Source organism: Diplotaxodon limnothrissa, linkage group LG3 (genome assembly GCF_057381915.1).
Source record: "Diplotaxodon limnothrissa isolate DT_005_m linkage group LG3, D_limnothrissa_male_GT1.1, whole genome shotgun sequence".
Taxonomy (NCBI): Eukaryota; Metazoa; Chordata; class Actinopteri; order Cichliformes; family Cichlidae; genus Diplotaxodon; species Diplotaxodon limnothrissa.
Window position 1 is genome coordinate 71489486 of NC_140598.1, and position 13538 is coordinate 71503023.

A 13538-nucleotide genomic window follows, 5' to 3' on the forward strand; every position below is an offset into this window, starting at 1 on the left:
TTTCCTTCGTTATTTGGGCCTTTACCTTACTATATAAAGCAGTGACTCCATAGTGTAGTGGTTTACACTACTCAAATCCTTTGGAGTTTGCATCAGAAAGGACATCTAGTAAATCTACTTAATCAAATATCCATCCACTTAGGCTACGTTCACACTGCAGGCGAAAGCACATCAAATCTGATTTTTTTGACCCTATGCGACCCATATCTGATCATGGTAGGACAGTGTGAACGACACAAATCCGATATTTTCAAATCAGACCTGGGTCACTTTCGTATGTGGTCCTGAATCCGATACATATCTGATGTTTCAGAAAGCGACTGCTGTTTGAACGGTCATGTTGCATTAAATCAGTCTTTTACGTCACTGACACAGGACAGACGCCAACTATCTGCGCCGGAGAAGACATCGTGAACGCTTCCTGGCTATCCAGTGAAACTGTTGGGAAGACAACGTGAACATTTTATTTGTACTGTATAATCTGCAGATTCTGACAGGAATCTGCAACTATCCTTTGAAGCACCGCTCCTCTAAAACAGCAATAAGGATCATTATTAGGCCAAATGTAAATATCACAATAACTTTATAACTTAAAGCAAAATTGGGAAATGTAAAGTCCGAAACAGGTCTTTATATTAAGGCTATCAGTCCAACAACAGGGCAGCACGGTGGCACGGTGGTTAGCACTGTTGCCGCACAGCAAGAAGGTCCAGAGTTCAATTCCACCATCAGGCCGGGGTCTTTCTGTGTGGAGTTTGCATGTTCTCCCCGTGTTTGCGTGGGTTCTCTCCGGGTACTCCGGCTTCCTCCCACCGTCCAAAGACATGCAGCTTGTGGGGATAGGTTAATTGGAAAATCCAAATTGTCACTAGGTGTGAATGTGAGTATGAATGGTTGTCTGTCCCTGTGTGTTAGCCCTGTGACAGACTGGCGACCTGTCCAGGGTGTACCCCGCCTCTCGCCCTACGACAGCTGGGATTGGCTCCAGCGCCCCCCACGACCCTGAAAAGGAAAAGCGGTAGCGAATGGATGGATGGACAGTCCAACAACACTGTTTGGTCTGGGTCTAAACAGAGCGCGTTGTGTGTGACGTCTTCTTTTGCACATGCGGCCGCTTTGAGGGTTCACACTAGAGCGCGTTTGCTGTCGCATTTTATTTGTAGTGTGAACAAGCAGACAAAAAAGTAAATAAATGAAAAATCGGATTTGATAAAAAAATCTGAATTGAGCATTAAGACCTGCAGTGTGAACGTAGCCTTAGAGACCCCTCGTGAAAACGTTTACCTTACTACAGGGGTGGGTAACTCCAGGCCTCGAGGGCCGGTGTCCTGCAGGTTTCAGATCTCACCCTGGGTCAGCACACCTGAATCAAATGATCAGGTCATTTCCAGGCCTCTGGAGAACTTCAAGATGTGTTGAGGAGGTCATTTAGCCATTTAAATCAGCTGGACACGTCTAAACCTGCAGGACACTGGAGGCCTTGAGTTGGACACCCTGCCTTACTATATAAAGCACACTGAGATTAACCGCTGTTATAGACAGAAAATTAATTTACTTAACTCAATGGTTTATAATGAAATTAAACTTATATAAAGTACATCTTAGTTTTTGGCTCCAACAACAAAAACAGCTCAAGTCCATACGAAATGCAACAACATTACTTTTTATATCATTTTAGACAAATTATTATAATTATACAAGGTGTGTGAGACTAGTGTTACCCGGCAGGACTGGACTCTGCCACTGGGTGAAGCTGCATGGTGAGTTCTCCTAGTTTGGTGAAGGCTGCTCCTGCTGCAGAGAAGATCTCGCCCACCTGGCCAACACAGAGTGGTTAAGTGGACAAGTAGCATCCATGGAAAATGACTACGTATCGTTCCACAGAGGGTGAACGTTGTAATAAAGGGATGTGTACTGCAACATGCTGCGATTAACATTTAGGTGGTAGAGCAGGTCAGCTGAGAGAAGGTTGGTGGTTCAACCCCTCTCTGCTCCAATTTGCCTGCCAAATATCTTTGGGCAAGATATTAACCCCAAATTATGAGTGCGTGTGGGTGAATGAGGCAAGTTATATAAAGCACGCTGAGTGCTCAGATAGACGTTTATCATTGGGATCCAGGTTGTTTATGTGCAGTGTCCTGCTGCACGCAGTCACAGCACAGAGTAATACAACAGCACCAGCTTACACTGGTGCTGGGTGGAGGTATACAGATTCCCCCTCACTGGAAAAGAAGGACCAAAAGCAACACGTGGGCATAGATGATCCATGATTTTCCACTGTTGCTTTTTAGATAATTTGTCCTAAAACTTAAAGATTTTGCAATATTGTTTGATGATCCCCTGGAAAAGTTCAGTCCATGTTTTGGCCATTGTGTAGAAGCAGCGGGAAGCTCGGTGCAAACTGGGGTTGGTACGTTTGTGTAAGGATAACAACTAGGGTTGCCAACCGTCCCTTAAAAAACGGAATCGTCCCGTATTTAGAAACAAAAGCACACGTCCCGTGTTGAGCTAATAAGGGACGCACTTTGTCCCGTAATACAGTGAGAATCAAAAGTAGTCTATAAATGTTAATGGAATTAACGCTTTGTTTGAAAGCATAACTCCCAGCCCCTCTCCTGCTTTGTGACCAATGAGCTGACAGCACACTTATGACAATTCAGATTACCGCTCATCTCATTGGTCGAGGAAAGGTCGCTTGCGGAGAAAATACCGGAAGACAACAGATGACCACAACAAGAAGCATGGCCAACTTTTTTCCAGTTCAGCTAAGGAGACCATATGTCGCAGTTTAGAAATATTCCTTAAATGAAAGAACCAGGAACGAGACAGAGACTTTACATGTGAGTCAAGGCCCAAAGAAGAGTCAAATATTATTCCAAGATTTCGAATATTTGGCTCAGCAGAAGAACAGAAAGGGGCAACAACTTGACTGATTTTAGAATATAGATCAGGAGGAGCTATGATCATGGTCTCTGTCTTGTTCTAACAAGGTAATTGTTAGAAAGCCAATCAGAGATTTGAGTTAAAGCCTGGACTAGGGTGGACAGCCTATCCAGCTGATGAGGCTTAACCAGAGCTCTTATGTTTCACTCAGTGCTCCCACCAAACACCTTGGAGGACACATTAGTGTGATTTAGATTTCATTGGTGCAAACACCAGTCACACAAGCTAACCCATGGAGGCAGCAGCAGGCTTTGTGTTTGGTAAAGTCTGCTGGCTTAAACTAAGAGAGTTTAGTTTGTTAGCACAAAGAGCTGTCAGCTAAAGCCCCGAATGCACTTTGAATACAGACGAACTGAGAAAAACACTTTAAATACAGCAAACAGTCAAACTGACCACATGTTTTTCTGCTGATCATCCACAGCAGTACGTTTAGCATTCATGCTAGCAGCAGGCTATGACTGTTAGGGTTGCCAACCGTCCCTTAAAAAACGGAATCGTCCCGTATTTAGAAACAAAAGTACACGTCCCGTATTGAGCTAATAAGGGACGCACTTTGTCCCGTAATACAGTGAGAATCAAAAGTAGTCTATAAATGTTAATGGAATTAACGCTTTGTTTGAAAACATAATTCCCAGCCCCTCTCCTGCTTTGTGACCAATGAGCTGACAGCACACTTATGACAATTCGAGTATGACAATTCAGATTACCGCTCATCTCATTGGTCGAGGAAAGGTCGCTTGCGGAGAAAATACCGGAAGACAACAGATGACCACAACAAGAAGCATGGCCAACAGGGAAACAAACGCCGACACTGCGGTCTCGGACGACAGTACACCTAAAGCTGGGCAGACACTGTGTGATTTTTTCAGTCGCGTTATTCAGCTCCTGCTCAAACTGCACGATTGACTCGCAGGGGTTAGAAGTTGGTAGGTCACGATGCAGTCTCACACTATACCGCCCGATGCTCTGATGCGACCTGAGTGCTCACACTGTGCCTCCATAAAATGAAGGTTATAACAGAAAATCTGTCGCTCGCTCTCTCTGTCTTTCTCTCACACAGACACACAAACCACCACCATCAACTTTGCTAAATTGCTAATGAAAAACATTGATCAGGCAGCTGTGAATGAGCAGCAGTGTAAATCCAACTATTTTCACGGTTGTTGTGGTCGTGATAATTTTGTGATGCCACATCGAAAAGGCTCGGATGAGCTTTCCGAAGTTCTACAAGTTGTGCCTCCATCGCTTGTGTCCAGATCACACGCTGCACAGCTGTGCTGCTCCGTCTTTTTCACCGACGTTTACGTGTTTGCGCGTGAGCAGTGTGAGCGGCTCACGAGCGATTGATGATCGGGAGCTGGTCGTGAGGTGTTAATCGCTTCTCGTTACCCCACGTATACTACACGATGCACGATGAAGGCCAAAATTGGGCCGATCACCAAATCGGTCGCATGACTCAAAAATCGTCTCAAAATGGGCCAGAAATCGCACAGTGTGAGCCCAGCATCAGAGCAGCAATGTTTGTTCGCTCAGAGAAAGAAAAAAAAGGCTGTAAAAGCACAGGGAGGAATGGGAAAAGGGAAACACCTGGCTGGAAAAGTGCACGATAACACATATAAAGCGCACTGCACTGTGTGCCGGCGCACTTTTTCCATAGGCATGCTTCTAATGGTGGGCACATGAAGAACATGAGGGGCGTGAAAGCTCGGGGAACCCTTAACCATTTTTTTGTCCACCAGGCCACGGCAGAAGCAGATATGGTATGTAGACACTGGTTTGTTTTTTAAACCCTCTGGTTAAGGTTAATATGGGCATGTGCAGTGAATATCAGCGCTATGTGGCCAGAAGTGTGATAATATAATTTATTTTGTGTAATAAACAACTGCAAGGATAGAGGATTACAACAAATAGATGACTAATACATAAAAGTAATACATAGATGAATAATGATGATGAGTTATGATGCGTAATCATGGGAACAAGCGGGTTTACAAACAGGAGCAGCTGATTAGCTTTAGAAAAGCTGAAATAATACCTCAACTGAAGCCAATTGTACTAAATGCACTAAATGTGCACAGTTACAAGAATATTTTTCGTTCTATTGCTTTCTATTAATTTATATAATTTTAAGTTAAGCAGGACAGAGTTCTTTTAAAGAAAGATTTACTTTTATTCTCAAAAGTTAAGCATGACAGGCTTCTGTTTAAGAAAGAGACCTGTTTTACTGTGTTAATGTTGTCATTTTGAGCTAAAAATGGCTAAATGATCATTTGTTTCCCATATGGTCATATCACAAAGAATATGCATCTGCTTAAATCAAATTCAAGTCAAATGGTTAAAAAATAATTTCACACACACAAAAAAGAGCTACCACACTGGGAAGGGTGAAGACAACTAGGTTGCCCGGCCCTGGCCACGAGGTGTCCCTTATTTATTTTTCAGGGAGTTGGCAACCCTAATAACAACACTGTATGCACACCATGTAATACATGCTAAATGTTCACGTGTCAGACTGACTTACTTTAGTAGAAGCTGAGGTCATTTCGCTGGTCTCTGTGATAGCACACACTCAATGATGTCCTTCAGTTCAATTACAGCTACTACGATGCTAACAGCATAGCCACTTAGCTAATGTAGCTCCACAGCTAGAAAGCAGCTCTCCCGCCGTCTTTAGTATCACTGCTTGGAAAAGGCAGTCTTTTTCATACCGCGCTGCATACTGCTGCAAAAGGTGTTTTATCTGCCTTCAAACTTCTTTCCTATCATGTCACTGACGACAGACGGATGTGCGCGCGCTCAGCAGATGGCTCGCGCTGGCTTCAGGGTGCACTCGTAAATCTCAGGTTTTTAAGAACTCACTGTGACCGGGTCACTCGAAACGGGGTAAACTTGAGGATGTGAATACTTACAAGAAAAATATATAATTGGAATCAGATTAGTAGATGATATTACGGAGCCCCGCAGGGGACATGGGAGAAAAAAAAATTAAGACGGACTTTTGCGAGATCTCGCAAAAGTCCGTCTTAATTTTTTTTTTCTTCCATGTCCCCTGCGGGGCTCCGTACGATATTGAGGATAAAAACTGAAAAAAAAAACTAAAAAAGGTTACCAAGAAGAAACGTTTTAACAGAATGTTCAAAAACCTTTTCATAATGTTAAAGTGCTGGCACACTGTTGGAACCACAGATTGTAGCACGTTCTTTTAAAATATGGCCGTATAAGTCTGTCCATCCTCAAACTAAAATCATACACACTGTGATGTCTACACTGAGAATCTATTTTGTATAGTCCCGGGGAAAACGCTTCAGCAGTTTGACACTCAGGCCAGTGCTTCGTGGTGCTGCAGTGGTTAGAACTGTCACCTCACAGCAGGAAGGTTCCTGGTTGAAACTGATACTCTTACCTTGGCTTTAAAGAAAGAAAAAATACTGAATAGCAATGTCCTCAGAACATCTTTCACAATAACTTCTTGATGGGTGCAGACTAAAGCTAAGCACACCGATAATCGCATTCGTGCTTATCATGATCAGTTACTGTAGTTAAAGAGCAGGGGATCTGGTCTTTTTGGGGCTTCTTTGAGTGACACATGGTGGTTTACATTGTTAACATTTAGGCAGTCTATTGACAATTTATATTGTATTTATCTTTTATATTGTTATATTTTACCATAAAACACCTTAATTGTTTACAGAAATGAGATCTGACTACACACTGGTGACGCTACTGTAGAAACAACAACACACAAGTCCAGAGGGGATAGTATGAGGTACAGCATGACAGATGGCTGTGGCTCAGAAGGTAGAGTGGGTGATCTACCAGGTGGAAGGTTGATCATTTGATCTCTGGCTGCTTCGGTCTGCATGTCCAAGTGTCTGTCGGGTTGTCACGATACATCCGTGAGAGTGTGTGTGCCAGTGTATAGAAGAAAGTGCTTGTCTGTGAATGGGTGAATGAACCTGGTAAAACAGAAATAGAAAAAATCAGATAGAGTTAGAAAAGCAGTACATAAGTCTGTTTACCAAAAATATATGTTCACACAATGAAGGGAAGATTGAAAAACAGAAACGTGCTTATTTATGCACAACTCTTTAAAAAAGAGCCACACGAGTAAAGAAATGTAGGGTTGCTGCATAGTTTACTTAGTTCTGATCCAGATTAATGTTTCATGCTGCGAATCTTTTTCCTTAAACACTCCATCTCCATTTATATGCTGTAGGTTGTATTAGTCATCAGTTTGTTGTTTAATTGTACTTAAGCTATAATAAATTTGGTCTAAATCCAGCTTATCATCAGGTACTGTTATGGTGTATCTATCTCACACACACTGCACAGTGCAGGCTGGTGGAAACCTATACATAACCATACTGTACCACTACAAAGGCACACATAGATACATTACAGTGGTTTTTTCTAAATATATATTATCATTCAAATCACTTGCCTGCCATGTGCACAAGAAGACACCGCGTTAAATGAGTGCTTACTTTCTAGTGATACACTACGCGTTTACTGCAAAGCAGAGCGTTTCAAAGTCTATCACACAAAATAAGCGCAGAGAATAAAGTAGACAGGCGTGCGTTCATGTTGTTGTGAAATCAGGAAATTACTGTATTTCCAAAGGTATCTGCGCGCGGAGAGGGAAGGTCACATGACTGAGAACATTGCGGTCACGTGATTTCGTTTACCGGTGTTGTGCCAAAAAGTGATTGTCTGCCAAAAACTGATTTCCGGTATTTGCCAAAAACTGATTGCTCGTATTTAAACTGCTATAAGTAACTTGTTGGGCTATAATATGTGAAACATATGTCAAATTCATCCCTCATGGATGACACAAAGTCATATTGAGCCACAAACAACATTCGTGTAACAAGGTAGAAGCCGCAATCAGTTTTTGGCAGTGACTTTTATATAACCTTTATTTATCCAGTTAAAAAAAAATCTCATTAACATTAAAAATGTCTTTTGTAAGAGTAAGTTGGCCAAGAGGACAGCAGAAATGGCAGCAAATATTACAATATTTCTGTAAAAATATTTTAAGTGGGGATAAAGGACCGGATTGGTTATAATGTAAGTACAATAGCAGAGAGTTGTAAAGATACTTGAAAAACAGATATTGTTTTAATTCTCTATATAACCCCTTTGTAAACCCTGTTCACCGAAGTCTATTTACGAACATACGTAAAGATATTACACATAAAAAATACACAGAAACATTGGAAATCAGTTTTTGGCAGACAATCACTTTTTGGCACAACACCGGATTGTTACAGAAAACTTGTAACTAGAGGTTTGTGTTGGTTTGTACGTGACGGACGTGTCAGGCTTTTATTACAGTAAGTTAGGAGCAAATGTATCGCACCGCACACTAATATAAAACACTTCACTCGATCGGTTTGTTTCTATTTCTAACTTTCAACATCCCGGAACCTGTTCGGTCATAGTCACGTGTCCGAAGAAGCTACCGTAGTCTGAGATTAGTTTGACGCTCTCTGTGTGGACTAGTAAGAGCACCAGAGTGGAATCATGCGTGGCCTCATCTGTGGACCTAAACTCGCCGCATGTGGGATCGTGTTGAGCATGTGGGGAGTTGTCATGTTGGTAAGTGTGGAGATTTTGCTTTGCTGCGTCGTTATGCGCCACTTAAATTCTTGTTACGAAGTTACTGTTCACTCAGTCACGTGATTCCAGTTTCTTAACATTATATATTTAAATGTGTCTGAAAACGGAGCCTTAACTCTTACATACACTTGTGTATGAGCCACGTGGGTTGAAATAAAGTTAGATTTTGAGTTCAGACTGACCCTTTTAAACGTAAAACGTGATGTGCATGACATGTATGCTGTTTCTGTGAAGGTGCAGAGACAGTGTCAGGCAAACACCCTGTTGTACCAGCAACTATAACAGCAGATCTATGGTTTGACTTTTCTGAATCTCCCTCCCAGTGTTAGTAGAGGGCAGCTTAGGAAGCTCCAGTTAAAGAGTAAAGAAAGACTCTGTTTAATCCAATAGCGTATTAAATAGTCCTGTTTTGTGTGAATGTTTAGGAAGCATTGCATTTGTGTCAAAAACATATCTGGATCATAAAGAGCTGTACCCTGCTGTTATGTTCATTCCATTTGGGACCACATTACAAGTTACTCTGAGCCACTGCTTGACTAATATACCCCTCTCTGTCTCAGGCCTTGCTGGGCATCTTCTTTACAACAAATTCAGCAGTACTGATTGAAGATGTGCCTTTGACAGATGAAGACACATTTAAAGAGTAAGTCTTGTGCTATAACACATCACTCCAGATCTCTGCCTATGCAGCTGCACTCTGGCTCAATACTGGTCTGTTTGAGCTGGACTGATGCACTGCATGTTGGTCATTCTGTTTAGGGTTAGTATCCTGTCAGCTGCAGGTATCCTGCTCCTGCAGAGACAGTCACCAATTATGCTTCAATTTTCTGCCTTAAATAGAAGGAATGAAAACAGACAGCAGAAAAACGCTCTTTCCCTCGTAAAATGTAAATGAAGAAAAGGTTAATGATGTTATTTGATATTGCTGTGTCTTTTGTAGAAACACGATTCTTCCTTGAAAGTTGAAATCTGCCTCAGCAATAAACCACAGGTCACCAAATCTGTCCAGCAGACGGGAAAGAGATCCTGTTTTTGAACACGATGCAGCGTTTGGCCTCCACTTAGCTGCTAATGAGCTAAACATGGACATTTTAAAAGGAATATAAATAGTAAAATGGTTCAATCTGGTCCAGAATGAAAAACAGGAAGTTTGGACTCAAAGAGTAGCAGAGTGACTTCCTCATTATCAGCTGACTGCAGGTTTCCAACCGTATAAACGCTCGTTTTAAGAGAAAACATCCAGATGAACAGAATCAACCTTTTGGGGGAGGGGTAGCAAATCTTGGGCTAAACGACCGTCCTGTGTTTTTGTCCTGTGTTTAATAAGCCCTTACAGGCACAGCTCAGTTGAGCTCAGTTTTTATTCGATAGCGCCAAATCACAAAAACAGTTGCCTCAACTCACTTTGACAAACAATCAACACAGAACTACATAAAGTGCAAGTGTGCAAAACTGGCAAAAAAAACCACCAAATTGTGCAACACCAGACAGAACAGAATGATGCAGACACAACGGTGCACATCAGTACTTCACATCAGACACAGAGCCTGGTCGTTGTGAGGGGAGTAGTCTTCCTCATCATCACGTCCTGAGAGTCAAACCGTGCGTAGAAGTTGTTCAGCACATCTGGTACGGAGGCGTCACCCTCACAGGCAGGTGTTGTCTTCCTGTAGTGGACTGGATGACTGAGAACCTTCACAGAGTCTTGGAGAGTCCGGGTTCCCCACTGAGCCTCTCTTTCAGCTGTACTTGCCCTCAACGCCTTTAATACGCAAGTTGTTCTTGGGGCTTGGTGGGTGGGAATGACAACGGTATCCCCAACTTGATGTCCTGGCTCCCCTTTGCCATAGTGTTTGTGTTGTACCTCTTCAGTCTCTAGTTGCTTCTTCCAGTTGATGCCCTTGGTTACAGAATTTCTAAACTACTGTAAATTCCAGTGAGCACTGGAGTAAATAATGTGGAAAGAAAATCATTCCACCATAAACCGGCCACGAGGTGCTCCCACATACACATTTCCACATACTTCATAAACTGAGGGAACGAACAATGTACAGAGACAAAATATTGAAGAAGAAATACTCAGAAACTTTGTCTGTGAAGGTTCTCGGTCATCCAGGTCATCGTAGTCTAAGGAGCTTGAAAAGAAAAGCGTCTGGACTTCTTCAAGTTGCTTCCAAAGTGGGAACAATGGCATTGAGTATGCCAGTGTTCACATTTTGGACAGAGAGGACAGATGGTTTGAAAGAGGAGTAAAAGAAGCCATCTATGTCCACTGTGAGCGGCCATCTTTGAACAGAGGCGGGGCTTACGACACCAACTGTCTGCCATCTATAGTCCAGTTTTGAGATACTTCCCAGACGCCAAATGCCCACTCACACCCTGGGCCATCTGACCTCAGGAAATCACATGATAGGGTGGGGCCAGGTTTCACAGTGAGCTCACCCGAAACCCTGGCTCATGTGATTAGGTAGAGGATCATCAGGTGGTCCTTTTGTCCCTCTTTGTGGGGGATACACCCACAGAGCTTAAATCTGAGACTCTCCACCATGTGACCTTCGAACTGAAGAAGCTTCTCGGATGAGAGGTGAAACGTCTTCAAGCAACTTAAAGAAGTCCAGACGCGTTTCTTTCCAAGCTCCTTAGACTCACAAACTTTGTTGCCATCTACCAGACAATGGATCCCAAACACAGCCAAGGAAAGTCTCATTTGATTTCAGAGAAAGAAGAAGCTGCTAGATTAGCTCAGTCAGTCACCTGACCTGAATCCTACTGAAAACGTATGGAAATAACTAAAGGTCAGAGTTCATAGAAGGGGAACCTTCAGGATTTCAAGACTGTTTGTGTGAAAAAATGGACCAAAATCCCACCTGAGTAATGCACGTGACTAGTTTCTGCATACAAGAGGCATCTAGAAACTGTCCTTGTACGAAGTATTAAATATGCTTTTCCCTTTGTCATTTCTCATTATAACACATAATTTAAAGACATCTGTGGTTTGATTTCTTTGCATGTATGAATGGGATGTGTTGTAGTTCAATAGCACCTTTAGAAATATATTTACATAGAACATGCGTGATGTGTTCAGTACTTGTTCATTCTGCTGTGTATCTGCAGTGACTGAATCATTCATGAGATGTGTAACTTTTCTTTTGCAATGTTTCTATTTTCTCAGTTTAGATCCACCTCACAGGGCCTATGACGTGTACCAGAAGGTGGGCTACAACTGCTTCATCGCAGCTGCTATGTATGTAGTGTGTGGACTGTTCTCCTGCTGCCAGATGAAGCTCAATAAGAAGAAGGTGAGTTAATGCTTCTGACTTTTTACCTTGCAATGCACTTGAATTTATTTTGGGAGAATCACAGGATCTCGATTACAAGAGACTCCATCTTGTTAAGCTGTTTGCTCTTAGCCAAACAACATTGTTCAGTTGAACAATTTGATCCAGTTAGTTTCTTTTGAGGTAGTACTGGAGATTGAGATGGGTCAGTCCATGAAAAATCCATAAATGCTTCCCATGTAACTGTCCCAGACATCAGCTTTAAAAAACAATCCCATGGAAAAAGACTTTTGGGCATCCTTGACGTGATTCTGGTAAACTGCCGGATGACTCAGGACGGGGAAGCATTGATCTACCCACACAGCATACACTGCAGAGGGGGAATTGCTGACTTCAGTTGAGAAATACTGAAAGAACCTCTTTATCCCGCTGACACGCCTTCCATAGAGGATGCAGAGTCTTTGGACGAGTGTGACATCACTGGGGGGGTGACATCACTCAGGCAAGTTAAACTTCAAAGGATGAGGTCGGCCGAGTTCATGAAGCCTCTGAATGCTGGAGGCCTGTCTTGGTTGGCGCACCTTTGCAATGCTGCATGGAGATCAGGGGTGGTACTTATCGATTAAGAGACCGAGGTGTTGGTTCCCATCTTTAAGAAGGGGGTCCAGAGGGTGTGTGTTGGGGATCACAGTCATCCTTATTCCCCTGGGTAAGCTGCAGGAGGTGGCTGGGGAGAGGGAGGTCAAAGCTTCTCTGCTTAGGATGCTACATTCGTGACCTGGCTCTGGATAAGCAGACGAGTATGGAGGCATAGTTTGTCTGTTCTTCTCCTGCAGCCCTGCATGTCCTCTTTGCAACAGTCATGAGGTTCACTTTATCAGTTATTCTTCTTCTGCACCTTTCTTTTCTACTGTGTCCAAACCGCTCAACCATCTGTAACCAGCTGTACGTCCTCTGATTTTATGGAGATGATGGAAGACAACTAGTTCAAAATTCATTTGAAGAAGTAAAACAACCTTGATCACAGAGATATGAGTCATGATGAGTTTATGGTCTTTCTCTGGTTTTAAACGTTATTGAATGTATTATGTCAATTAAACAAATAGGAGGTTTATTTAAGGTCAAAGAGGAGGATTAACTATAGTTTGCTTTCTTGTTTAATTTATAAACTGATGGTTTATTGTATTTGCTACAGTTTCTCATTTCTGCTCCTCGGTGTTGTTCTTCAGGAGTATCTCGTGCAGTAGCGCCACCTGGTGGAAGGATAACCTCCCCGCAGCCCACTGACAGCAGCTGTGTTGATTCTCACCTGTTTTTTCTTCTGTCTCAGGATTTCAGGGACCTTGTCAAAGGGGACGAGGTCGGACACTTTGAGAACAAAAAGTAATTTGACGTGTTAATTCTAAGATTAAACTAGTTCTACCTCTGATTACTGTGTTATAACTGTTTGGTTACACTAGTCAGATTGAAATAAAAGCTGTAAAACACTTTGGTGTACTTCTTAAATCAGAGAGTATGTTTGTAATCCTTATCAGTGACCATGTGACTGTGTTGGGAATGTTGATAATGAAATTAAATCATTTCTCTCAGCGTAGTTTGTCTGAAAGCGCCTTTTAAATCCTACGTTTACCTTTGGTTCCCTGGAGGACGTCCAGCTGTCTGCTGTAAGCAGACTTACTGTATCCAGTGTGTTCTTCC

The 13538-nt window shown here is 42.5% G+C and overlaps 2 protein-coding genes across 4 annotated transcripts in view; one reads left to right on the forward strand and one right to left on the reverse strand.

The window, feature by feature from the left end:
• LOC146637699 (BPTF-associated chromatin complex component 1-like) overlaps nucleotides 1-5747 on the reverse strand; it is a 495253-nt gene extending 489506 nt beyond the window's left edge. For all 3 annotated transcript variants that reach the window (XM_085349788.1, XM_085349789.1, XM_085349787.1), the window contains exons 1-2: nucleotides 5465-5747; nucleotides 1722-1816 (exon numbers count right to left, since the gene is read on the reverse strand). In XM_085349788.1, the coding sequence (XP_085205914.1) occupies nucleotides 1722-1816; nucleotides 5465-5485 (116 nt within the window). In that variant the 5' untranslated portion in view covers nucleotides 5486-5747. The remainder of the gene's footprint in view (nucleotides 1-1721; nucleotides 1817-5464) is intronic.
• A 2663-nt stretch (nucleotides 5748-8410) lies between these two features.
• LOC146637971 (ribonuclease kappa-A-like) lies at nucleotides 8411-13388 on the forward strand. Its single transcript, XM_085351153.1, has 4 exons — nucleotides 8411-8541; nucleotides 9123-9205; nucleotides 11735-11861; nucleotides 13070-13388. Exons 1-4 carry the CDS (start codon nucleotides 8467-8469, stop codon nucleotides 13085-13087), a joined length of 303 nt encoding a protein of 100 aa, XP_085207279.1. The 5' UTR covers nucleotides 8411-8466; the 3' UTR covers nucleotides 13088-13388.
• Nucleotides 13389-13538: the final 150 nt, after the last annotated feature.